This window comes from Musa acuminata, chromosome BXJ3-6 (genome assembly GCF_036884655.1).
Source record: "Musa acuminata AAA Group cultivar baxijiao chromosome BXJ3-6, Cavendish_Baxijiao_AAA, whole genome shotgun sequence".
Classification (NCBI taxonomy): Eukaryota; Viridiplantae; Streptophyta; class Magnoliopsida; order Zingiberales; family Musaceae; genus Musa; species Musa acuminata.
The window spans coordinates 37,450,232-37,475,627 of NC_088354.1; the positions used below are offsets into that span (position 1 = coordinate 37,450,232).

General features: G+C 38.4%; 8 protein-coding genes across 8 annotated transcripts; all 8 read right to left on the reverse strand.

Annotated features, from left to right (window-relative positions):
* Nucleotides 1-6,241: 6,241 nt before the first annotated feature.
* On the reverse strand, nt 6,242-7,061 carry LOC135639673 (cytochrome P450 71D10-like). The gene has a single exon (XM_065153529.1). It carries the CDS (start codon nt 7,032-7,034, stop codon nt 6,402-6,404), a length of 633 nt encoding a protein of 210 aa, XP_065009601.1. The 5' UTR covers nt 7,035-7,061; the 3' UTR covers nt 6,242-6,401.
* Nucleotides 7,062-7,088: 27 nt separating this feature from the next.
* Nucleotides 7,089-8,034, reverse strand: LOC135639672 (desmethyl-deoxy-podophyllotoxin synthase-like). Its single transcript, XM_065153528.1, has one exon. It carries the CDS (start codon nt 8,019-8,021, stop codon nt 7,104-7,106), a length of 918 nt encoding a protein of 305 aa, XP_065009600.1. The 5' UTR covers nt 8,022-8,034; the 3' UTR covers nt 7,089-7,103.
* Nucleotides 8,035-11,490: 3,456 nt separating this feature from the next.
* On the reverse strand, nt 11,491-12,381 carry LOC135640886 (cytochrome P450 71D10-like). Its single transcript, XM_065155700.1, has one exon. The coding sequence runs from the start codon at nt 12,359-12,361 to the stop codon at nt 11,729-11,731; it is 633 nt and encodes a 210-aa protein (XP_065011772.1). The 5' UTR covers nt 12,362-12,381; the 3' UTR covers nt 11,491-11,728.
* Nucleotides 12,382-12,415: 34 nt separating this feature from the next.
* Nucleotides 12,416-13,361, reverse strand: LOC135640885 (desmethyl-deoxy-podophyllotoxin synthase-like). The gene has a single exon (XM_065155699.1). It carries the CDS (start codon nt 13,346-13,348, stop codon nt 12,431-12,433), a length of 918 nt encoding a protein of 305 aa, XP_065011771.1. The 5' UTR covers nt 13,349-13,361; the 3' UTR covers nt 12,416-12,430.
* A 3,456-nt stretch (nt 13,362-16,817) lies between these two features.
* Nucleotides 16,818-17,708, reverse strand: LOC135640877 (cytochrome P450 71D10-like). Its single transcript, XM_065155676.1, has one exon. The coding sequence runs from the start codon at nt 17,686-17,688 to the stop codon at nt 17,056-17,058; it is 633 nt and encodes a 210-aa protein (XP_065011748.1). The 5' UTR covers nt 17,689-17,708; the 3' UTR covers nt 16,818-17,055.
* A 34-nt stretch (nt 17,709-17,742) lies between these two features.
* Nucleotides 17,743-18,688, reverse strand: LOC135640875 (desmethyl-deoxy-podophyllotoxin synthase-like). Its single transcript, XM_065155675.1, has one exon. It carries the CDS (start codon nt 18,673-18,675, stop codon nt 17,758-17,760), a length of 918 nt encoding a protein of 305 aa, XP_065011747.1. The 5' UTR covers nt 18,676-18,688; the 3' UTR covers nt 17,743-17,757.
* A 3,456-nt stretch (nt 18,689-22,144) lies between these two features.
* LOC135640880 (cytochrome P450 71D10-like) lies at nt 22,145-23,035 on the reverse strand. The gene has a single exon (XM_065155687.1). It carries the CDS (start codon nt 23,013-23,015, stop codon nt 22,383-22,385), a length of 633 nt encoding a protein of 210 aa, XP_065011759.1. The 5' UTR covers nt 23,016-23,035; the 3' UTR covers nt 22,145-22,382.
* A 34-nt stretch (nt 23,036-23,069) lies between these two features.
* Nucleotides 23,070-24,015, reverse strand: LOC135640879 (desmethyl-deoxy-podophyllotoxin synthase-like). Its single transcript, XM_065155686.1, has one exon. The coding sequence runs from the start codon at nt 24,000-24,002 to the stop codon at nt 23,085-23,087; it is 918 nt and encodes a 305-aa protein (XP_065011758.1). The 5' UTR covers nt 24,003-24,015; the 3' UTR covers nt 23,070-23,084.
* Nucleotides 24,016-25,396: the final 1,381 nt, after the last annotated feature.

A 25,396-nucleotide genomic window follows, 5' to 3' on the forward strand; every position in this document is an offset into this window, starting at 1 on the left:
TCTGATAAATAATCGTTATATATATATATTTATATGTATTATTTTTTCTACAATCTCTTCCTACGCCAACTTTCCATTCATTACTTGATTGTTTCGGTAGCAAGCAAGCCGCCATGGACGTGTCGTCCTACTCTGAGTGGATTATTTTCATTCAGTATATTTTTGACCATGTTTCGGAACGTAATTGTTTCGTTGGTCGAGGAAAACCTGACTTTGAAAGATGATAGTGATATGGTTTGATTTGTAATTTTCTTTCATAATCATTAGTATTCTAAATCTGTAAGTCCAAATAATAATAAAAACATTAGTTTAGTATCATTTCACGATGTTTTGGGACAGGTTCATTTGGGACAAAGCTTGTGCGGCTGCATTCAAAAGAAAAGTCCAAGGTGTAGTCTCTAACACTTAGAGATGCGTTCATGCTCAGAGGCCATCCGTTGTATTATTTCTTTGAACATGTCATAAGACGGATGTATATGAAATACACAAGTTGAAGTCAAATCAATAGTCCTACTTTGATCCAAATTAATATATCCAAGTTTGGACTGTTGAACACATTAAATAGCTATTTTATTCTGGGCACTAACGAATTTTGGGTGCAACCCAAAGGAAGCAACAATTTGGGAATCTGCATGTATCCAGTACACGCAGCAATGAAAGGCCACTCTCAATCGATGCAAAAAACACATCGGCGTATCCCATAAATTCGTAAGACAGTGACGAGTGAACGGTTGATAATGTAAGAGTTGATTGATAGTTACCTTTACCGCTCTCTCTGGCGCACAAATCAACAGTTCATGTCATATTATTGATTATGTCCGCACCTGCAAAGTGTTTCCTACTTGTCTTTGTATCATAACAAACGATAGTGCATCTAAAGGTTTTAAGGGCCCTATCCTGATCCCACGATTTTTAAGGTCAGAGCTGAACGAAAAATTCTTGACTTTGTTGGATGATGATGTTGTATATATTGATTACAGTCATTTAGTTAATTAATTGATTATAGAAATATGAGTTATAATTAATATTGATAGTCAAATTTAATATGGTATTATATTTATTGAACTTATTGATTTGTTTTATAAAAATTCATGTGCATATGTAAATTATTTTTAAAAAAATTATAATCTAATTAAATATAATTTTTTAAAATAAATTTATTTTTATATTTTATATTTTTTATCTTATCAATTAATGGGCTAAGTGAAAAAAAAAAGATTATGTTATCTTATCTAATTTGATAAGATATATTATGAATATAATTGGATTCTGATTATGATAGTCGATCAAGAAAATTTAATTATGATATGATTCCTTAGAATATGACAATGATGAGATGAATTCTCTTAATTACTTATCACAGATTCTATGCTTTCGCTCATAGAAAAATAAGATTTTCTAAGTTAAAAAAATACTTGAATATACATATACGTAAATAAGAGGAGATATAAATATATGATATTGTTGAGAGATTTTAGATGTTTTCTGGTCATTCTTTTATCCATAATTCATCGTTCATAATAACCTTATGAAACATGATTCGTAACGAGGTAAGACACTATATAGATGTCAAAGCCGCCTACGATATGAGGTTAGATGGACCGAGTGAAATAGTAGTAGTAGGAGGAAGAGAAAGTGGAGGGCGAAATCCATAGTTGCATGGGAACTAAGGAGCAAGAGGCCCCACTTTTCTTTTTGATAGACATGACAGTGCTTACGATTTTTGTACATAGTTGATAGGTTAATTGGTGATTATTGACGTGACCGTATCATACTATGGTAGCTCAATCAAATCAACTGTTCATGGCAATTTTGGTGGGACTTTTATGACCTTCTCACTGAGAGATTTGAATCTGTGCACGTCGAAATTGACCGTTTTATTTAATGATGTTGACGTGACCGTCTCATACAATGGCAGAGCTCAATCAAATCAACTGTTCATGGCAATTTTGGTGGGACTTTTATGACCTTCTCACTGAGAGATTTGAATCTGTGCACGTCGAATTTGACCGTCTTATTTAATGACGTTGACGTGACCGTATCATGCTATGGCAGCTCGTGATCATGGCAGTGTTGGTGGGAGTTTAGACCGTTGAACTGAGATATTTGAACTCGTGCACGTGGAATTTGACACAATGATGTTGATGAACATTTTGATTTTGATGCATAGTTATGTTATCCGTCGTCTGTAAGAAATATTGTTTTACATATATTGATATATATAATATTTTTTATTTATTAAAAAAATAAGATGACCAACTGATTGATCAGATTTTTCAATCATTTATTTTTTTAAAGAGACGAGTGGAATTTTCGATTTAGCTTTTTATTACATTCCCATATCGGAATGCCTTTTGTAACCCGTTGATTTAGTTAAGAAAATTTATTTTTTTTGAAATAAAAAGTCATATCACTAATATCTCGATCATTTTGACCATTAATTTAGTTATCCAATCGTGACTGATTCATTATGCAAAGTCAAAGGTATAATCTCTAAAATCAAATCATGAGGACAACAAAATGCCGGTCAAATTCTACTGCTACACAAGAATGAATGAGAATAAGCGATAGCGAATAATTACTATATATTGTTTTTCTAAGATCCCTGCTTTGCAGACTTTCCGTTTGCTAATTGTTTGTTTCAATCACACGCATACTTTAGTCTTGAGCATGTCATGTCAGATAAGGTTATGAATCGTGAACTTTTAACGTATCACCATCAAACTATGTCCTGTCCAAAAGCTATTAAATTTATATTTCGTTTAAGCAAGTTGTAAGACACTTCAAAATGCATGCTTATGAATTTCCGGTCGACATATAATAATTTAATTATTCGTGTCAAACTTTTCCTCCGATATCAGACTCATAGGAAAACTCATATCATTCTTCAAGTCACGTCTATGTACATAAACATAAGCTGCGTTAGCATTATGTAATCCGTTTTTATGCGACGTAATACTCATCTCATATGAACTTGATTAGTTTAGGCTCTGCTCGTGACAGCAGCCTTATGTGGTTAGTGAGTTGATGCCTTGAACTCTTTGGCAACCTTAGTCGTCTACGCTAACAAGTTCGTTGTCGATTGAAACAGTTCATCCTTATGCTATTATACAAAAAAATATTAATATTAAAATTTAAAATCAAATAATAATATATCTAAATTTAAGATGCTGGATAAAAATTCTTTTATCTAATCTATGGATGCATCATCATAAGATCCAAAAGCTATAGTAATATTGATGTGTAATGAGAACTAAAGTTGCCTTTTCTTCTTTCATTATCTTTCATAGGATCACTGCGTGATGGATTTAGAGATGAAAGGAAGATGAAAAAAAGATATGCAATCTTTCATTGACTAAACCACGTGACTAAAAGAGGTGAGAGAAGATCTATAATTTCTCAATCATGTCACGTATCCATACATCCATATATCCATGTATTATGTGTATCCAATTATTAGTGTATAGTCCCTAGAAGATTCTGTGTATTTATATGCAAGATAAAGAGTCTATGATAAGTAATTATGAGACTCCCTTCCATCGAGATCATCCTCTAAAGAATCCTACCATAATTGGACTTTGGTCGATAATTATAATCAAAATTCAATCATATCTATAATATATCTTACCTAATTAGATAGGGTCCATAATCTAACATTCTCCCACTTGACCCATTAATCGGTAAGATACAAAGAGGTTTAAAATAAAAAAAATAAAAAAAAATATTTTAAAATAATTTTACCCAATTAGATTATAAAGTTTTAAAAGTTTATATGCACACAAATTAAAAAAAAGGCTAATAAGTCTAATAAATATAATAATACTACATTAAATCTAAGTAGAAATATGAGTTAGAGAGATTTTATGTCATCAATGTTATGCTTTCTGCTACGTACCACAACACTGTTAGCCCTTCCTAATATAGTCTAAAATGGCTTCTATAATTTATTTTGTCAAGATAATCCTGTTATCATATTAAATAATTTTGAACAAAATAATAAAAATAATAACTTTAAATACATAAGCAAGAATATCAATTATTATGTCAACTAAAATATGCATCATCATATCTTTTATGGGTTGCTCGTATACCCAATCATAAGAATATATTCTTTCAAACATTTTAGGCTGTAAGTCCAAGTGAATGGATCAATAATCAATGTAGTGGATCTCAAGTTATTAATTGATATTAGGTATTTCTGAACTCTCTTCTCTTCTCTGGCCATCAAGTAGTATATATCGTAATGCATAAAATTATAACCGTACTTATCATTTTTAGAGAACAAAGTTACTATGATATGTCAAAATATATCTTCAGCGATTTGGTAATTGAGTCTAACTACAAAGTCCTAAGATATAATTTTACAATCATAAAGCTTTATTGATGATCTCAAAGCATGCCACAAAATTAACTTCTATTTTTAAGAATGTAATAATATGACTTTATGTGTTTCCCTATAAATTACCTCTCCTACTGATATAGATATAAATGTAAAGTGGGATTCCTATTATCAAGATATATTACAAAATTAGCACTTGAAAATACCATCATTTTAAGTTAAACTAATTTCATATATATGAGCATATAATCCTTTATCCCTTCTGAATATCTTAATAGATTATTTATAGTCTTTCAGTATTTTAATTATTAGGTAACTCTAGTATCTACCCAGTATTTCAACTATAAAACTTATATCTAATCATGCATATGCTTGAGTATATAATAAACTTTCAACTGCGCATACATAAAGAATTTTTTTATCTGATTATTTTTTATTTTTAAAAATACTTATTTTGGTTAAAACTTTTACTTTTATTATAGCTTAAACAAAATTATATACTAAATCTCTCCAAAACTCGATCAATATATCATTTTTGAGACAGTTATAGTAATCCTTGAAATCTATCACTAAATATCTCAATGCTAATAACATAAAATGTCTCATTCATATTAACAATCTTATAATTCTTGATGAGAAATTTCTTAGTTTGGTATAATAAACTAATATCATTACTGGCAAGCAAAATATTATATATATATAAGACATATAATAAATTTGCTCCCATTGATTTTCATATATAAATACTAATCAAATATAAATAGGAGGCTTCTATTGCTAAGCATTCGAATAAAATATAAAGTATCACTAACTAGTTTTTCTTTATGAAAATATCTCTTAATGATGAGTTGCATGCATTGTTATTTTTTAGTTAATTGTTAGAAAGTTGGAAGACACTAATGGTTTTCCTTAGCAATTTTGTACTAGACGGTGTTATCACTATGAGCCAAGTAACAAGCAGTTTGTTGAATGAGGAATTGAGAAGAAAGATTTTAACAACAACTCAAATTGATTAGAGAATAGAGAAAGGTAAAAGTTCAAGGATAGAAGCAGTTCACGCATTAGTAAAAGCAAGTCAAGATTAAGAAAAAATATTGTGATGAGAAAGGGCATTACAAGAATCAATGTAAGAAACCTAACAACAACAAGAAAAAGAGAATTGAAGTAGAGCCTATAGAGTCAAAAGATAATACCACATCTATGGTGTAGGGTGGTGGCTATTTAATTTTGTCTCTTTTTAATGATATTTTCTCTTGAGTGGGTGATTGACATAGATGCTTTTTACCATGCTAAACTACGGATTAAGTTTTTTGCTACCTATAAGTCTTAAAATTTTAGTGTTGTAAATTTACACTCCACTTTGATCGGAAGTGAATAGATTTGTGACTTTTAGATGGTTTCAAGCGTAAAGGCATCTCTATTCCCTTCCACAAAATTATCTATAAACACTTATAATTTTGTGGAAGGGAATAGAGATGTCATTGCTTTACACCTGCAAAAATGGATATATCATTTTGAATATGAATGATAAGCACAAATTGGATCTTTTATGCCTTCAAGCGTTGGCTTATGTGATTAAGAGAAGCTTTACAGAATCATTAATGATCAAACAAGCTGTAAAGCTAGAAATCTCAGACCCTTAACTATTATTAAGAGTTTGGTTTAGTTGGATACTTATATCTATCTTTATTCATAATGTCTCTTAGTTGGGCTAGAGATACAGTTGACTAGAAAATAAGCCAAATCAGGATTTTGATGAAATTTTACGGTATTAAAGCTATGCTTTTTCGTAACATTTTAATAATATTTAATTATTTCAAATATCAAAACAGTTATTTCATTATACTAAAATGCCCATAAGAAGGCTTTACACCAAAGAGTCTCCTACACTTTATCAACACTGTCTATATGAAGTGTAACAAATTTCTATAACAATGTTGCTCCGATGAGGATGAGTACGAGGATGAGGATGATAACAACGATGATGACACAGGTAAAGACTATTGGGTAGAAGTGCATACATGAAGAAACGACTACGGTTGCATGTATTTTTGGGTAAAGGTCAAGTCATGGAGAAAGGAATACGAGGGATGGCACGTAGGCAGAGGTCCGACTTCCTCCGGCACGTAATCGAGAAGGTCTCGCTCATGTCCAACTCCTGGGGCATCCCTTCATTTCCCGATGGGAGCTCCCAATCAAAGTTGTAGAGAAGGCTAGCCAGGGAAAGCTCTATGCTCTTCAAACCAAATGACATCCCTGGGCATATCCTCCTGCCTGCCCCGAAAGGTAAGAACTCAAAGTTGGTTCCCTTGAAGTCGACCATGGAATTCCTCCTCTCGAATCTCTCTGGCTCAAACTCAGTGGGACTGTCCCAGTATCGAGGATCCCTTCCCAAGGCCCAAACGTTCACGAATACTCTTGTCTTCTCTGGTATCTGGTAACCAAGAACCTCGCACGTCTCCCGGCACTCACGGGGGAGCAGCAGAGGAACAGGAGGGTGCAGCCTCAGAGTCTCCTTGATGACCAGTTTCAAGTAGTTCATTCCGTTGATGTCCTTCTCCGTCACCTTTCCCTTTTCTCCGACAGTCTCCCTCACCTCCTCTTGCAACTTCCGCATCACTCTTGGATTCCTCATCAGCTCCGACATGGCCCACTCCATTATTCCTGCGGAGGTCTCGCTGGCCCCACCGAGCATATCCTTTATTGCAAAAGGATTCCATAAATTAGATTCTCGAAACTGCGACTGTAAGGAAAGATTAGGGTTTCAAAAAAAGCATACCAGCATCATGGCTTTCATGTCCTCGTCTGCTAAGGGGAATGACAGGCTACCTTCAGCTTGAACTCTCAGCATGACATCGACCAAGGCCTCCTCCTCCTCCTCCTCCTCCGGTTGCTTTGCGGACTTCCTTTCTCTGCGCTCTTGAATGATGCTATTCAGGATCGCGTCCATGTCACGGTGTAACATCTGCATCTTGAAAGTCGCGCCACTGAGAAGTTTAATTATCGGCCATGACGGGAATAAGTCCGCCAAACTGAAGCCTCCGGCAGCTTCCAGCGTTTGCATCACTATCCGTATGAACTCTTTCTGGTACTTGCACTTGCTGCCGATGACGGACCGGGAGCCTATGTCATTAGCCAACAGCACCAATTTCTTACTGAGGTTCACGGTGGAACCAGCGTCGGACAACAGGACTATCGACCGCACAAGATTAAGCACCTCCTCTTCCCGGATAAAGCGAAAAGATTGGACTCGCTTGGCACTCAATAGCTCCACGATGCTCATCTTGCGCAGCTCCCTCCAGTGGAATCCATACGAGGTAAAGCCGACGCCCCTGTCACCGTATGTGGCGGACTGGAGATTCAGGTTAGTGGGCCGAGAGGCGAAGCTGACGTCGTGGGTTTTCATGATCTCAGCAGCCGCTTCGGTAGATGAGACAACGAGGGTGGGGACCTCACCGAGCTTCAGGAGTATCACGGGGCCAAATTTCTTAGATAAGGCAGTGAGGGAACGATGCGGCAGGCCACCCAAGAGATGGTGCAAGCTGCCTATGATAGGGAGCTTAGATGGACCGGGAGGCAGTGTGGCACGAGCTCCGCCACCAGACCTGTTCTTCTTGAGTAGCAGCAGCGAAACGAGGAGGACGAGAAAGGAGAAGAGGGAGGAGGTGCTGGTGAGATCCATGGTTTAATTAGTTTTCTGGTGATGAGGCACCACAGGCCCGTACACCCTTCTTATACACACGACAGTTACGAGTTTCGCATGCAGCTTCCCGGTTCAGTAGTGACGGACGTTCCCGTATCATCACGATAGTTCATCTGGGTCAAAGTCTGGATTGTACAACAAACATAAACATGGGATCCCAACGGTGGCGGTCAAATTCGTCAGCCAATTTAAAATGAGAACAGACTATAAAATCTGATAAATAATTGTTATATATATATATTATTTTTTCTACAATCTCTGGCCACACCAACTTTCCGTTCGTTACTTGTTTGTTTCGGTCGCAAGCAAGCCGCCATGGACGTGTCCTACTCCGAGGGTATTAGTTTCGTTCAGTATATTTTTGACCATGTTTTGGAACGCAATTGTTTCATTGGCCAAGGAAAATCTAACTTTGAAAGATGATCATGATATGGTTTGATTTGCAATTTTCATTCATAATCATCAATATTCTAAATCTGAAGTCCAAATAATAATAAAAACATTAGTTTAGTATCATTTCACGATGTTTTGGGACAGGTTCATTTGGGACAAAGCTTGTGCGGCATGCAAAATAAAAGTCCAAGGTGTAGTCTCTAACACTTAGAGATGCGTCCATGTTCAGAGGCCACCCGTTGTCTTATTTCTTTGAGCATGTCATAAGATGGATGTATGTGAAATTGACAGTGACACAATGATGAGTAAAGACATTAAGAAGATGGTGCAAGCCACCTTCGATAAAAGAGGTTAGATGGATCGGGTGTCAGTCTGGCACTAGCTCATTGACTAGAGCTTGTTATTCTTGTAAGTCGCAGAAGGAAGAGAAATAGGAGGGCGGAGAAAACGTAACCAAGTGTTGGTAAAATCCATGGTTGTATGGAACCGACGAGCAAGAGGCCACTCTTTTTTCTTTTTTTGATAGACATGACCGTGTTTTTTTTTTTTTTTACATAATTTCTAGGTTAATTGGTGATGAATGACGTTACCGTATTATAATACGATGGCAGCGTTGGTGGGACATTAGACCGATTTCCTGAGAGATTTGAACATGTGCACGTCGAATTTGACCGTTTTGCTTGTTGATGATTGACGTGACCGTTTGGCATCTCAATCAAATCTCCGGTCATTGGCACTGTTGGTGGGATTGAAACAAACAATTAGCAAACCGAAAGTTTGCATAGCAGGGATCTTAGAAAAACAATATATATAGTAATTATTCATTGTCGCTTATTCTCATTCTATGCAGCAGTAGAATTTGACCGACATTTCGTTTTCCCCATGATTTGATTTTATAGATTATACCTTCGACTTTCCATAATGAATCAGTCACGATTGGATAACTAAATTAATGATCACAGTGATCGCGATGTTAGTGATATAATTATTTTTTAAGTAAAATAAGAGTACTGATTAAAAAATACTCAAGATATGAATTTTTTTTTAAGGAAATCATCCTTAATAATATATTCATAAATAGAGATGAGAAACACAATAATAGTTGACGCAATACGAATTCCATCCAAACAAAAACTGCACTTATGGCCACATATATTGGCTCTCTCTTGGGCACATATGCGTGCCCCTAATCAAAATTCCTATACTGAATCAAACTCCTATACATCTATTCACATAACTTGCTTTCGGATGTCATGATGTTATAAGTCTTAATATTTCATGTGGTTGTGATAAATTGAATTTGAGTTATTAGGAGCGAGACTTCTCACGATCTCGACCACAATGCTTCCAAAGAATTATTATATAAACTATCAATCCATCTCATCAAAACATAAAGATTCAAATCCGTCACGACCTCTTTAAGCTGATCTACTATCCATCTATAGCTTCACGCAAGGATCTCCATTTTATTACTTCACCAAAGTTCTTGCTGGTGGTAGGTATCGCCTCCATTGGTGTTTTTAGATCCAACTAGAAGAACATGAATTTGAGGATCGATATGTTCCTACTTTGCCTATCTTATATGTCCGGAACATATTTTCCTTGCCTTAGTTACAAGTCAAAGAAAATTCCTTGCCTTACCTATCTTATGTGTCCGGAACATGTAGTTAGGCTAGACTTTTATTGAATGTGCCTATTGTATATATTTGCTTCAGAGAAATTATGGGTTGTGGTTATCATTATTGTTAGGTAATCATTTTATTTTGAATGATTTCGGGCACAACGATCCATTCTTTTATTTCTGATAAAGTTTTAGTTGAAGATAGAATTTCTTCTTGATTTTTGATAAATACAATGACGGACCATGCTCTAGCATAATAGAACATCTATTTGCGAGTCCATGATGTGACAGGAGGATAATTTAAAAGACTCATGATAATATATGTATTGCTATATATTGATAAGGATCTATATAATTAAGCATTTGTACAATCATCGGTTGGATATGTAACATGATCGAAAGGTTATCGATCCTCACATCTCCTTTTAGTCATGTGATGAAAGATTATATATCTTCTTTCATCTTTATTTTGTCCATAAATTGATCGCCCATAGTGCTCTTGTGAAAAATAGGAAGAGAGGAGAAAGTGAGTATGGTTCTCTTTACAAAACGGTATCACTAGAGCTTTTGAATTTAATGATGGTACGCTCAAAGATTAGATAAATATTTTTTAGCAGCATCAAAATATACATATCGTAAATTTAAATATATTATTATTTAATTTCAGATTTTGTTATTTAAGTTTTTTACATAATAGTACAAGGATTGTTTTTATACTTGCTAACTATAGTTGTGAAATCAAATATCTTAGATCTACTTGTTAGCACCTTTTGCTCATGAAAATATGTTGTTTTCATTTACGATGCATGAATGATTCATTGATATTGTCGATTTTCTTTTCTATCTAATCTATCTTATCGCCTGCTTTGGGGCGATATAAAATTTATCATGTTTGATCAATGGACCACTATTGATAGGTTGCTGTTGACAACAGTATCATTGAGGACGGTGGCCTCCAATGGTCGACCTACGAGGCACGAGCAGCACTATTGTGACAATATTTGCTAGCCAAAATTAACGTCAACTGAATGCTGGAGGTCGCATGCAAGCAACGACCATGCCTTATGCAATGATCGTACAAAGGGACATTTAGGGTTTTATTAAAAAGGAAGGTTTTACCCCTCATAAGATAATTCCAATCTATGTCATTATGTTTACATTTCAATTCTACCCTTTCATAAATTAAAATTTTCTTTTATATATCTTAGGTAAAAATTATAGTTTTCTCTTTCAAAAATTAAAAATTTTTAATTGATGTCCTCAATTATAAAATTGACTAGAAATACAGTTGGCAATAATATTTAATTATTCATAATATCTCTTAGTTGGGCTAGAGATACAGTTGACTAGAAAATAAGTCAAATCAGGATTTTGATGAAATTTTACGGTATTCAAGATATGCTTTTTCGTAACATTCATCCTTTGGCAATAATATTTAATTATTTCAAATATCAAAACGGTCATTTCATTATACTAAACAGCCCATAAGAGGACGTCACAAGAAAGAGCCTCCTACACTTTATCAACACTGTCTATATGAAGTGTAACAAATTTCTGTAACAATGCTGCTCCGATGAGGACGATAACGATGACGACGATACAAGTAAAGACTATTGGGTAGAAGTGCATACATGAAGAAACGACTACGGTTGCATGTATTTTTGGGTAAAGGTCAAGTCATGGAGAAAGGAATACGAGGGATGGCACGTAGGCAGAGGTCCGACTTCCTCCGGCACGTAATCGAGAAGGTCTCGCTCATGTCCAACTCCTGGGGCATCCCTTCATTTCCCGATGGGAGCTCCCAATCAAAGTTGTAGAGAAGGCTAGCCAGGGAAAGCTCTATGCTCTTCAAACCAAATGACATCCCTGGGCATATCCTCCTGCCTGCCCCGAAAGGTAAGAACTCAAAGTTGGTTCCCTTGAAGTCGACCATGGAATTCCTCCTCTCGAATCTCTCTGGCTCAAACTCAGTGGGACTGTCCCAGTATCGAGGATCCCTTCCCAAGGCCCAAACGTTCACGAATACTCTTGTCTTCTCTGGTATCTGGTAACCAAGAACCTCGCACGTCTCCCGGCACTCTCGGGGGAGCAGCAGAGGAACAGGAGGGTGCAGCCTCAGAGTCTCCTTGATGACCAGTTTCAAGTAGTTCATTCCGTTGATGTCCTTCTCCGTCACCTTTCCCTTTTCTCCGACAGTCTCCCTCACCTCCTCTTGCAACTTCCGCATCACTCTTGGATTCCTCATCAGCTCCGACATGGCCCACTCCATTATTCCTGCGGAGGTCTCGCTGGCCCCACCGAGCATATCCTTTATTGCAAAAGGATTCCATAAATTAGATTCTCGAAACTGCGACTGTAAGGAAAGATTAGGGTTTCAAAAAAAGCATACCAGCATCATGGCTTTCATGTCCTCGTCTGCTAAGGGGAATGACAGGCTACCTTCAGCTTGAACTCTCAGCATGACATCGACCAAGGCCTCCTCCTCCTCCTCCTCCTCCGGTTGCTTTGCGGACTTCCTTTCTCTGCGCTCTTGAATGATGCTATTCAGGATCGCGTCCATGTCACGGTGTAACATCTGCATCTTGAAAGTCGCGCCACTGAGAAGTTTAATTATCGGCCATGACGGGAATAAGTCCGCCAAACTGAAGCCTCCGGCAGCTTCCAGCGTTTGCATCACTATCCGTATGAACTCTTTCTGGTACTTGCACTTGCTGCCGATGACGGACCGGGAGCCTATGTCATTAGCCAACAGCACCAATTTCTTACTGAGGTTCACGGTGGAACCAGCGTCGGACAACAGGACTATCGACCGCACAAGATTAAGCACCTCCTCTTCCCGGATAAAGCGAAAAGATTGGACTCGCTTGGCACTCAATAGCTCCACGATGCTCATCTTGCGCAGCTCCCTCCAGTGGAATCCATACGAGGTAAAGCCGACGCCCCTGTCACCGTATGTGGCGGACTGGAGATTCAGGTTAGTGGGCCGAGAGGCGAAGCTGACGTCGTGGGTTTTCATGATCTCAGCAGCCGCTTCGGTAGATGAGACAACGAGGGTGGGGACCTCACCGAGCTTCAGGAGTATCACGGGGCCAAATTTCTTAGATAAGGCAGTGAGGGAACGATGCGGCAGGCCACCCAAGAGATGGTGCAAGCTGCCTATGATAGGGAGCTTAGATGGACCGGGAGGCAGTGTGGCACGAGCTCCGCCACCAGACCTGTTCTTCTTGAGTAGCAGCAGCGAAACGAGGAGGACGAGAAAGGAGAAGAGGGAGGAGGTGCTGGTGAGATCCATGGTTTAATTAGTTTTCTGGTGATGAGGCACCACAGGCCCGTACACCCTTCTTATACACACGACAGTTACGAGTTTCGCATGCAGCTTCCCGGTTCAGTAGTGACGGACGTTCCCGTATCATCACGATAGTTCATCTGGGTCAAAGTCTGGATTGTACAACAAACATAAACATGGGATCCCAACGGTGGCGGTCAAATTCGTCAGCCAATTTAAAATGAGAACAGACTATAAAATCTGATAAATAATTGTTATATATATATATTATTTTTTCTACAATCTCTGGCCACACCAACTTTCCGTTCGTTACTTGTTTGTTTCGGTCGCAAGCAAGCCGCCATGGACGTGTCCTACTCCGAGGGTATTAGTTTCGTTCAGTATATTTTTGACCATGTTTTGGAACGCAATTGTTTCATTGGCCAAGGAAAATCTAACTTTGAAAGATGATCATGATATGGTTTGATTTGCAATTTTCATTCATAATCATCAATATTCTAAATCTGAAGTCCAAATAATAATAAAAACATTAGTTTAGTATCATTTCACGATGTTTTGGGACAGGTTCATTTGGGACAAAGCTTGTGCGGCATGCAAAATAAAAGTCCAAGGTGTAGTCTCTAACACTTAGAGATGCGTCCATGTTCAGAGGCCACCCGTTGTCTTATTTCTTTGAGCATGTCATAAGATGGATGTATGTGAAATTGACAGTGACACAATGATGAGTAAAGACATTAAGAAGATGGTGCAAGCCACCTTCGATAAAAGAGGTTAGATGGATCGGGTGTCAGTCTGGCACTAGCTCATTGACTAGAGCTTGTTATTCTTGTAAGTCGCAGAAGGAAGAGAAATAGGAGGGCGGAGAAAACGTAACCAAGTGTTGGTAAAATCCATGGTTGTATGGAACCGACGAGCAAGAGGCCACTCTTTTTTCTTTTTTTGATAGACATGACCGTGTTTTTTTTTTTTTTTACATAATTTCTAGGTTAATTGGTGATGAATGACGTTACCGTATTATAATACGATGGCAGCGTTGGTGGGACATTAGACCGATTTCCTGAGAGATTTGAACATGTGCACGTCGAATTTGACCGTTTTGCTTGTTGATGATTGACGTGACCGTTTGGCATCTCAATCAAATCTCCGGTCATTGGCACTGTTGGTGGGATTGAAACAAACAATTAGCAAACCGAAAGTTTGCATAGCAGGGATCTTAGAAAAACAATATATATAGTAATTATTCATTGTCGCTTATTCTCATTCTATGCAGCAGTAGAATTTGACCGACATTTCGTTTTCCCCATGATTTGATTTTATAGATTATACCTTCGACTTTCCATAATGAATCAGTCACGATTGGATAACTAAATTAATGATCACAGTGATCGCGATGTTAGTGATATAATTATTTTTTAAGTAAAATAAGAGTACTGATTAAAAAATACTCAAGATATGAATTTTTTTTTAAGGAAATCATCCTTAATAATATATTCATAAATAGAGATGAGAAACACAATAATAGTTGACGCAATACGAATTCCATCCAAACAAAAACTGCACTTATGGCCACATATATTGGCTCTCTCTTGGGCACATATGCGTGCCCCTAATCAAAATTCCTATACTGAATCAAACTCCTATACATCTATTCACATAACTTGCTTTCGGATGTCATGATGTTATAAGTCTTAATATTTCATGTGGTTGTGATAAATTGAATTTGAGTTATTAGGAGCGAGACTTCTCACGATCTCGACCACAATGCTTCCAAAGAATTATTATATAAACTATCAATCCATCTCATCAAAACATAAAGATTCAAATCCGTCACGACCTCTTTAAGCTGATCTACTATCCATCTATAGCTTCACGCAAGGATCTCCATTTTATTACTTCACCAAAGTTCTTGCTGGTGGTAGGTATCGCCTCCATTGGTGTTTTTAGATCCAACTAGAAGAACATGAATTTGAGGATCGATATGTTCCTACTTTGCCTATCTTATATGTCCGGAACATATTTTCCTTGCCTTAGTTACAAGTCAAAGAAAATTCCTTGCCTTACCTATCTTATGTGTCCGGAACATGTAGTTAGGCTAGACTTTTATTGAATGTGCCTATTGTATATATTTGCTTCAGAGAAATTATGGGTTGTGGTTATCATTATTGTTAGGTAATCATTTTATTTTGAATGATTTCGGGCACAACGATCCATTCTTTTATTTCTGATAAAGTTTTAGTTGAAGATAGAATTTCTTCTTGATTTTTGATAAATACAATGACGGACCATGCTCTAGCATAATAGAACATCTATTTGCGAGTCCATGATGTGACAGGAGGATAATTTAAAAGACTCATGATAATATATGTATTGCTATATATTGATAAGGATCTATATAATTAAGCATTTGTACAATCATCGGTTGGATATGTAACATGATCGAAAGGTTATCGATCCTCACATCTCCTTTTAGTCATGTGATGAAAGATTATATATCTTCTTTCATCTTTATTTTGTCCATAAATTGATCGCCCATAGTGCTCTTGTGAAAAATAGGAAGAGAGGAGAAAGTGAGTATGGTTCTCTTTACAAAACGGTATCACTAGAGCTTTTGAATTTAATGATGGTACGCTCAAAGATTAGATAAATATTTTTTAGCAGCATCAAAATATACATATCGTAAATTTAAATATATTATTATTTAATTTCAGATTTTGTTATTTAAGTTTTTTACATAATAGTACAAGGATTGTTTTTATACTTGCTAACTATAGTTGTGAAATCAAATATCTTAGATCTACTTGTTAGCACCTTTTGCTCATGAAAATATGTTGTTTTCATTTACGATGCATGAATGATTCATTGATATTGTCGATTTTCTTTTCTATCTAATCTATCTTATCGCTTGCTTTGGGGCGATATAAAATTTATCATGTTTGATCAATGGACCACTATTGATAGGTTGCTGTTGACAACAGTATCATTGAGGACGGTGGCCTCCAATGGTCGACCTACGAGGCACGAGCAGCACTATTGTGACAATATTTGCTAGCCAAAATTAACGTCAACTGAATGCTGGAGGTCGCATGCAAGCAACGACCATGCCTTATGCAATGATCGTACAAAGGGACATTTAGGGTTTTATTAAAAAGGAAGGTTTTACCCCTCATAAGATAATTCCAATCTATGTCATTATGTTTACATTTCAATTCTACCCTTTCATAAATTAAAATTTTCTTTTATATATCTTAGGTAAAAATTATAGTTTTCTCTTTCAAAAATTAAAAATTTTTAATTGATGTCCTCAATTATAAAATTGACTAGAAATACAGTTGGCAATAATATTTAATTATTCATAATATCTCTTAGTTGGGCTAGAGATACAGTTGACTAGAAAATAAGTCAAATCAGGATTTTGATGAAATTTTACGGTATTCAAGATATGCTTTTTCGTAACATTCATCCTTTGGCAATAATATTTAATTATTTCAAATATCAAAACGGTCATTTCATTATACTAAACAGCCCATAAGAGGACGTCACAAGAAAGAGCCTCCTACACTTTATCAACACTGTCTATATGAAGTGTAACAAATTTCTGTAACAATGCTGCTCCGATGAGGACGATAACGATGACGACGATACAAGTAAAGACTATTGGGTAGAAGTGCATACATGAAGAAACGACTACGGTTGCATGTATTTTTGGGTAAAGGTCAAGTCATGGAGAAAGGAATACGAGGGATGGCACGTAGGCAGAGGTCCGACTTCCTCCGGCACGTAATCGAGAAGGTCTCGCTCATGTCCAACTCCTGGGGCATCCCTTCATTTCCCGATGGGAGCTCCCAATCAAAGTTGTAGAGAAGGCTAGCCAGGGAAAGCTCTATGCTCTTCAAACCAAATGACATCCCTGGGCATATCCTCCTGCCTGCCCCGAAAGGTAAGAACTCAAAGTTGGTTCCCTTGAAGTCGACCATGGAATTCCTCCTCTCGAATCTCTCTGGCTCAAACTCAGTGGGACTGTCCCAGTATCGAGGATCCCTTCCCAAGGCCCAAACGTTCACGAATACTCTTGTCTTCTCTGGTATCTGGTAACCAAGAACCTCGCACGTCTCCCGGCACTCTCGGGGGAGCAGCAGAGGAACAGGAGGGTGCAGCCTCAGAGTCTCCTTGATGACCAGTTTCAAGTAGTTCATTCCGTTGATGTCCTTCTCCGTCACCTTTCCCTTTTCTCCGACAGTCTCCCTCACCTCCTCTTGCAACTTCCGCATCACTCTTGGATTCCTCATCAGCTCCGACATGGCCCACTCCATTATTCCTGCGGAGGTCTCGCTGGCCCCACCGAGCATATCCTTTATTGCAAAAGGATTCCATAAATTAGATTCTCGAAACTGCGACTGTAAGGAAAGATTAGGGTTTCAAAAAAAGCATACCAGCATCATGGCTTTCATGTCCTCGTCTGCTAAGGGGAATGACAGGCTACCTTCAGCTTGAACTCTCAGCATGACATCGACCAAGGCCTCCTCCTCCTCCTCCTCCTCCGGTTGCTTTGCGGACTTCCTTTCTCTGCGCTCTTGAATGATGCTATTCAGGATCGCGTCCATGTCACGGTGTAACATCTGCATCTTGAAAGTCGCGCCACTGAGAAGTTTAATTATCGGCCATGACGGGAATAAGTCCGCCAAACTGAAGCCTCCGGCAGCTTCCAGCGTTTGCATCACTATCCGTATGAACTCTTTCTGGTACTTGCACTTGCTGCCGATGACGGACCGGGAGCCTATGTCATTAGCCAACAGCACCAATTTCTTACTGAGGTTCACGGTGGAACCAGCGTCGGACAACAGGACTATCGACCGCACAAGATTAAGCACCTCCTCTTCCCGGATAAAGCGAAAAGATTGGACTCGCTTGGCACTCAATAGCTCCACGATGCTCATCTTGCGCAGCTCCCTCCAGTGGAATCCATACGAGGTAAAGCCGACGCCCCTGTCACCGTATGTGGCGGACTGGAGATTCAGGTTAGTGGGCCGAGAGGCGAAGCTGACGTCGTGGGTTTTCATGATCTCAGCAGCCGCTTCGGTAGATGAGACAACGAGGGTGGGGACCTCACCGAGCTTCAGGAGTATCACGGGGCCAAATTTCTTAGATAAGGCAGTGAGGGAACGATGCGGCAGGCCACCCAAGAGATGGTGCAAGCTGCCTATGATAGGGAGCTTAGATGGACCGGGAGGCAGTGTGGCACGAGCTCCGCCACCAGACCTGTTCTTCTTGAGTAGCAGCAGCGAAACGAGGAGGACGAGAAAGGAGAAGAGGGAGGAGGTGCTGGTGAGATCCATGGTTTAATTAGTTTTCTGGTGATGAGGCACCACAGGCCCGTACACCCTTCTTATACACACGACAGTTACGAGTTTCGCATGCAGCTTCCCGGTTCAGTAGTGACGGACGTTCCCGTATCATCACGATAGTTCATCTGGGTCAAAGTCTGGATTGTACAACAAACATAAACATGGGATCCCAACGGTGGCGGTCAAATTCGTCAGCCAATTTAAAATGAGAACAGACTATAAAATCTGATAAATAATTGTTATATATATATATTATTTTTTCTACAATCTCTGGCCACACCAACTTTCCGTTCGTTACTTGTTTGTTTCGGTCGCAAGCAAGCCGCCATGGACGTGTCCTACTCCGAGGGTATTAGTTTCGTTCAGTATATTTTTGACCATGTTTCGGAACGCAATTGTTTCATTGGCCAAGGAAAATCTAACTTTGAAAGATGATCATGATATGGTTTGATTTGCAATTTTCATTCATAATCATCAATATTCTAAATCTGAAGTCCAAATAATAATAAAAACATTAGTTTAGTATCATTTCACGATGTTTTGAGACAGGTTCATTTGGGACAAAGCTTGTGCGGCATGCAAAATAAAAGTCCAAGGTGTAGTCTCTAACACTTAGAGATGCGTCCATGTTCAGAGGCCACCCGTTGTCTTATTTCTTTGAGCATGTCATAAGATGGATGTATGTGAAATTGACAGTGACACAATGATGAGTAAAGACATTAAGAAGATGGTGCAAGCCACCTTCGATAAAAGAGGTTAGATGGATCGGGTGTCAGTCTGGCACTAGCTCATTGACTAGAGCTTGTTATTCTTGTAAGTCGCAGAAGGAAGAGAAATAGGAGGGCGGAGAAAACGTAACCAAGTGTTGGTAAAATCCATGGTTGTATGGAACCGACGAGCAAGAGGCCACTCTTTTTTCTTTTTTTGATAGACATGACCGTGTTTTTTTTTTTTTTTACATAATTTCTAGGTTAATTGGTGATGAATGACGTTACCGTATTATAATACGATGGCAGCGTTGGTGGGACATTAGACCGATTTCCTGAGAGATTTGAACATGTGCACGTCGAATTTGACCGTTTTGCTTGTTGATGATTGACGTGACCGTTTGGCATCTCAATCAAATCTCCGGTCATTGGCACTGTTGGTGGGATTGAAACAAACAATTAGCAAACCGAAAGTTTGCATAGCAGGGATCTTAGAAAAACAATATATATAGTAATTATTCATTGTCGCTTATTCTCATTCTATGCAGCAGTAGAATTTGACCGACATTTCGTTTTCCCCATGATTTGATTTTATAGATTATACCTTCGACTTTCCATAATGAATCAGTCACGATTGGATAACTAAATTAATGATCACAGTGATCGCGATGTTAGTGATATAATTATTTTTTAAGTAAAATAAGAGTACTGATTAAAAAATACTCAAGATATGAATTTTTTTTTAAGGAAATCATCCTTAATAATATATTCATAAATAGAGATGAGAAACACAATAATAGTTGACGCAATACGAATTCCATCCAAACAAAAACTGCACTTATGGCCACATATATTGGCTCTCTCTTGGGCACATATGCGTGCCCCTAATCAAAATTCCTATACTGAATCAAACTCCTATACATCTATTCACATAACTTGCTTTCGGATGTCATGATGTTATAAGTCTTAATATTTCATGTGGTTGTGATAAATTGAATTTGAGTTATTAGGAGCGAGACTTCTCACGATCTCGACCACAATGCTTCCAAAGAATTATTATATAAACTATCAATCCATCTCATCAAAACATAAAGATTCAAATCCGTCACGACCTCTTTAAGCTGATCTACTATCCATCTATAGCTTCACGCAAGGATCTCCATTTTATTACTTCACCAAAGTTCTTGCTGGTGGTAGGTATCGCCTCCATTGGTGTTTTTAGATCCAACTAGAAGAACATGAATTTGAGGATCGATATGTTCCTACTTTGCCTATCTTATATGTCCGGAACATATTTTCCTTGCCTTAGTTACAAGTCAAAGAAAATTCCTTGCCTTACCTATCTTATGTGTCCGGAACATGTAGTTAGGCTAGACTTTTATTGAATGTGCCTATTGTATATATTTGCTTCAGAGAAATTATGGGTTGTGGTTATCATTATTGTTAGGTAATCATTTTATTTTGAATGATTTCGGGCACAACGATCCATTCTTTTATTTCTGATAAAGTTTTAGTTGAAGATAGAATTTCTTCTTGATTTTTGATAAATACAATGACGGACCATGCTCTAGCATAATAGAACATCTATTTGCGAGTCCATGATGTGACAGGAGGATAATTTAAAAGACTCATGATAATATATGTATTGCTATATATTGATAAGGATCTATATAATTAAGCATTTGTACAATCATCGGTTGGATATGTAACATGATCGAAAGGTTATCGATCCTCACATCTCCTTTTAGTCATGTGATGAAAGATTATATATCTTCTTTCATCTTTATTTTGTCCATAAATTGATCGCCCATAGTGCTCTTGTGAAAAATAGGAAGAGAGGAGAAAGTGAGTATGGTTCTCTTTACAAAACGGTATCACTAGAGCTTTTGAATTTAATGATGGTACGCTCAAAGATTAGATAAATATTTTTTAGCAGCATCAAAATATACATATCGTAAATTTAAATATATTATTATTTAATTTCAGATTTTGTTATTTAAGTTTTTTACATAATAGTACAAGGATTGTTTTTATACTTGCTAACTATAGTTGTGAAATCAAATATCTTAGATCTACTTGTTAGCACCTTTTGCTCATGAAAATATGTTGTTTTCATTTACGATGCATGAATGATTCATTGATATTGTCGATTTTCTTTTCTATCTAATCTATCTTATCGCCTGCTTTGGGGCGATATAAAATTTATCATGTTTGATCAATGGACCACTATTGATAGGTTGCTGTTGACAACAGTATCATTGAGGACGGTGGCCTCCAATGGTCGACCTACGAGGCACGAGCAGCACTATTGTGACAATATTTGCTAGCCAAAATTAACGTCAACTGAATGCTGGAGGTCGCATGCAAGCAACGACCATGCCTTATGCAATGATCGTACAAAGGGACATTTAGGGTTTTATTAAAAAGGAAGGTTTTACCCCTCATAAGATAATTCCAATCTATGTCATTATGTTTACATTTCAATTCTACCCTTTCATAAATTAAAATTTTCTTTTATATATCTTAGGTAAAAATTATAGTTTTCTCTTTCAAAAATTAAAAATTTTTAATTGATGTCCTCAATTATAAAATTGACTAGAAATACAGTTGGCAATAATATTTAATTATTCATAATATCTCTTAGTTGGGCTAGAGATACAGTTGACTAGAAAATAAGTCAAATCAGGATTTTGATGAAATTTTACGGTATTCAAGATATGCTTTTTCGTAACATTCATCCTTTGGCAATAATATTTAATTATTTCAAATATCAAAACGGTCATTTCATTATACTAAACAGCCCATAAGAGGACGTCACAAGAAAGAGCCTCCTACACTTTATCAACACTGTCTATATGAAGTGTAACAAATTTCTGTAACAATGCTGCTCCGATGAGGACGATAACGATGACGACGATACAAGTAAAGACTATTGGGTAGAAGTGCATACATGAAGAAACGACTACGGTTGCATGTATTTTTGGGTAAAGGTCAAGTCATGGAGAAAGGAATACGAGGGATGGCACGTAGGCAGAGGTCCGACTTCCTCCGGCACGTAATCGAGAAGGTCTCGCTCATGTCCAACTCCTGGGGCATCCCTTCATTTCCCGATGGGAGCTCCCAATCAAAGTTGTAGAGAAGGCTAGCCAGGGAAAGCTCTATGCTCTTCAAACCAAATGACATCCCTGGGCATATCCTCCTGCCTGCCCCGAAAGGTAAGAACTCAAAGTTGGTTCCCTTGAAGTCGACCATGGAATTCCTCCTCTCGAATCTCTCTGGCTCAAACTCAGTGGGACTGTCCCAGTATCGAGGATCCCTTCCCAAGGCCCAAACGTTCACGAATACTCTTGTCTTCTCTGGTATCTGGTAACCAAGAACCTCGCACGTCTCCCGGCACTCTCGGGGGAGCAGCAGAGGAACAGGAGGGTGCAGCCTCAGAGTCTCCTTGATGACCAGTTTCAAGTAGTTCATTCCGTTGATGTCCTTCTCCGTCACCTTTCCCTTTTCTCCGACAGTCTCCCTCACCTCCTCTTGCAACTTCCGCATCACTCTTGGATTCCTCATCAGCTCCGACATGGCCCACTCCATTATTCCTGCGGAGGTCTCGCTGGCCCCACCGAGCATATCCTTTATTGCAAAAGGATTCCATAAATTAGATTCTCGAAACTGCGACTGTAAGGAAAGATTAGGGTTTCAAAAAAAGCATACCAGCATCATGGCTTTCATGTCCTCGTCTGCTAAGGGGAATGACAGGCTACCTTCAGCTTGAACTCTCAGCATGACATCGACCAAGGCCTCCTCCTCCTCCTCCTCCTCCGGTTGCTTTGCGGACTTCCTTTCTCTGCGCTCTTGAATGATGCTATTCAGGATCGCGTCCATGTCACGGTGTAACATCTGCATCTTGAAAGTCGCGCCACTGAGAAGTTTAATTATCGGCCATGACGGGAATAAGTCCGCCAAACTGAAGCCTCCGGCAGCTTCCAGCGTTTGCATCACTATCCGTATGAACTCTTTCTGGTACTTGCACTTGCTGCCGATGACGGACCGGGAGCCTATGTCATTAGCCAACAGCACCAATTTCTTACTGAGGTTCACGGTGGAACCAGCGTCGGACAACAGGACTATCGACCGCACAAGATTAAGCACCTCCTCTTCCCGGATAAAGCGAAAAGATTGGACTCGCTTGGCACTCAATAGCTCCACGATGCTCATCTTGCGCAGCTCCCTCCAGTGGAATCCATACGAGGTAAAGCCGACGCCCCTGTCACCGTATGTGGCGGACTGGAGATTCAGGTTAGTGGGCCGAGAGGCGAAGCTGACGTCGTGGGTTTTCATGATCTCAGCAGCCGCTTCGGTAGATGAGACAACGAGGGTGGGGACCTCACCGAGCTTCAGGAGTATCACGGGGCCAAATTTCTTAGATAAGGCAGTGAGGGAACGATGCGGCAGGCCACCCAAGAGATGGTGCAAGCTGCCTATGATAGGGAGCTTAGATGGACCGGGAGGCAGTGTGGCACGAGCTCCGCCACCAGACCTGTTCTTCTTGAGTAGCAGCAGCGAAACGAGGAGGACGAGAAAGGAGAAGAGGGAGGAGGTGCTGGTGAGATCCATGGTTTAATTAGTTTTCTGGTGATGAGGCACCACAGGCCCGTACACCCTTCTTATACACACGACAGTTACGAGTTTCGCATGCAGCTTCCCGGTTCAGTAGTGACGGACGTTCCCGTATCATCACGATAGTTCATCTGGGTCAAAGTCTGGATTGTACAACAAACATAAACATGGGATCCCAACGGTGGCGGTCAAATTCGTCAGCCAATTTAAAATGAGAACAGACTATAAAATCTGATAAATAATTGTTATATATATATATTATTTTTTCTACAATCTCTGGCCACACCAACTTTCCGTTCGTTACTTGTTTGTTTCGGTCGCAAGCAAGCCGCCATGGACGTGTCCTACTCCGAGGGTATTAGTTTCGTTCAGTATATTTTTGACCATGTTTTGGAACGCAATTGTTTCATTGGCCAAGGAAAATCTAACTTTGAAAGATGATCATGATATGGTTTGATTTGCAATTTTCATTCATAATCATCAATATTCTAAATCTGAAGTCCAAATAATAATAAAAACATTAGTTTAGTATCATTTCACGATGTTTTGGGACAGGTTCATTTGGGACAAAGCTTGTGCGGCATGCAAAATAAAAGTCCAAGGTGTAGTCTCTAACACTTAGAGATGCGTCCATGTTCAGAGGCCACCCGTTGTCTTATTTCTTTGAGCATGTCATAAGATGGATGTATGTGAAATTGACAGTGACACAATGATGAGTAAAGACATTAAGAAGATGGTGCAAGCCACCTTCGATAAAAGAGGTTAGATGGATCGGGTGTCAGTCTGGCACTAGCTCATTGACTAGAGCTTGTTATTCTTGTAAGTCGCAGAAGGAAGAGAAATAGGAGGGCGGAGAAAACGTAACCAAGTGTTGGTAAAATCCATGGTTGTATGGAACCGACGAGCAAGAGGCCACTCTTTTTTCTTTTTTTGATAGACATGACCGTGTTTTTTTTTTTTTTTACATAATTTCTAGGTTAATTGGTGATGAATGACGTTACCGTATTATAATACGATGGCAGCGTTGGTGGGACATTAGACCGATTTCCTGAGAGATTTGAACATGTGCACGTCGAATTTGACCGTTTTGCTTGTTGATGATTGACGTGACCGTTTGGCATCTCAATCAAATCTCCGGTCATTGGCACTGTTGGTGGGATTGAAACAAACAATTAGCAAACCGAAAGTTTGCATAGCAGGGATCTTAGAAAAACAATATATATAGTAATTATTCATTGTCGCTTATTCTCATTCTATGCAGCAGTAGAATTTGACCGACATTTCGTTTTCCCCATGATTTGATTTTATAGATTATACCTTCGACTTTCCATAATGAATCAGTCACGATTGGATAACTAAATTAATGATCACAGTGATCGCGATGTTAGTGA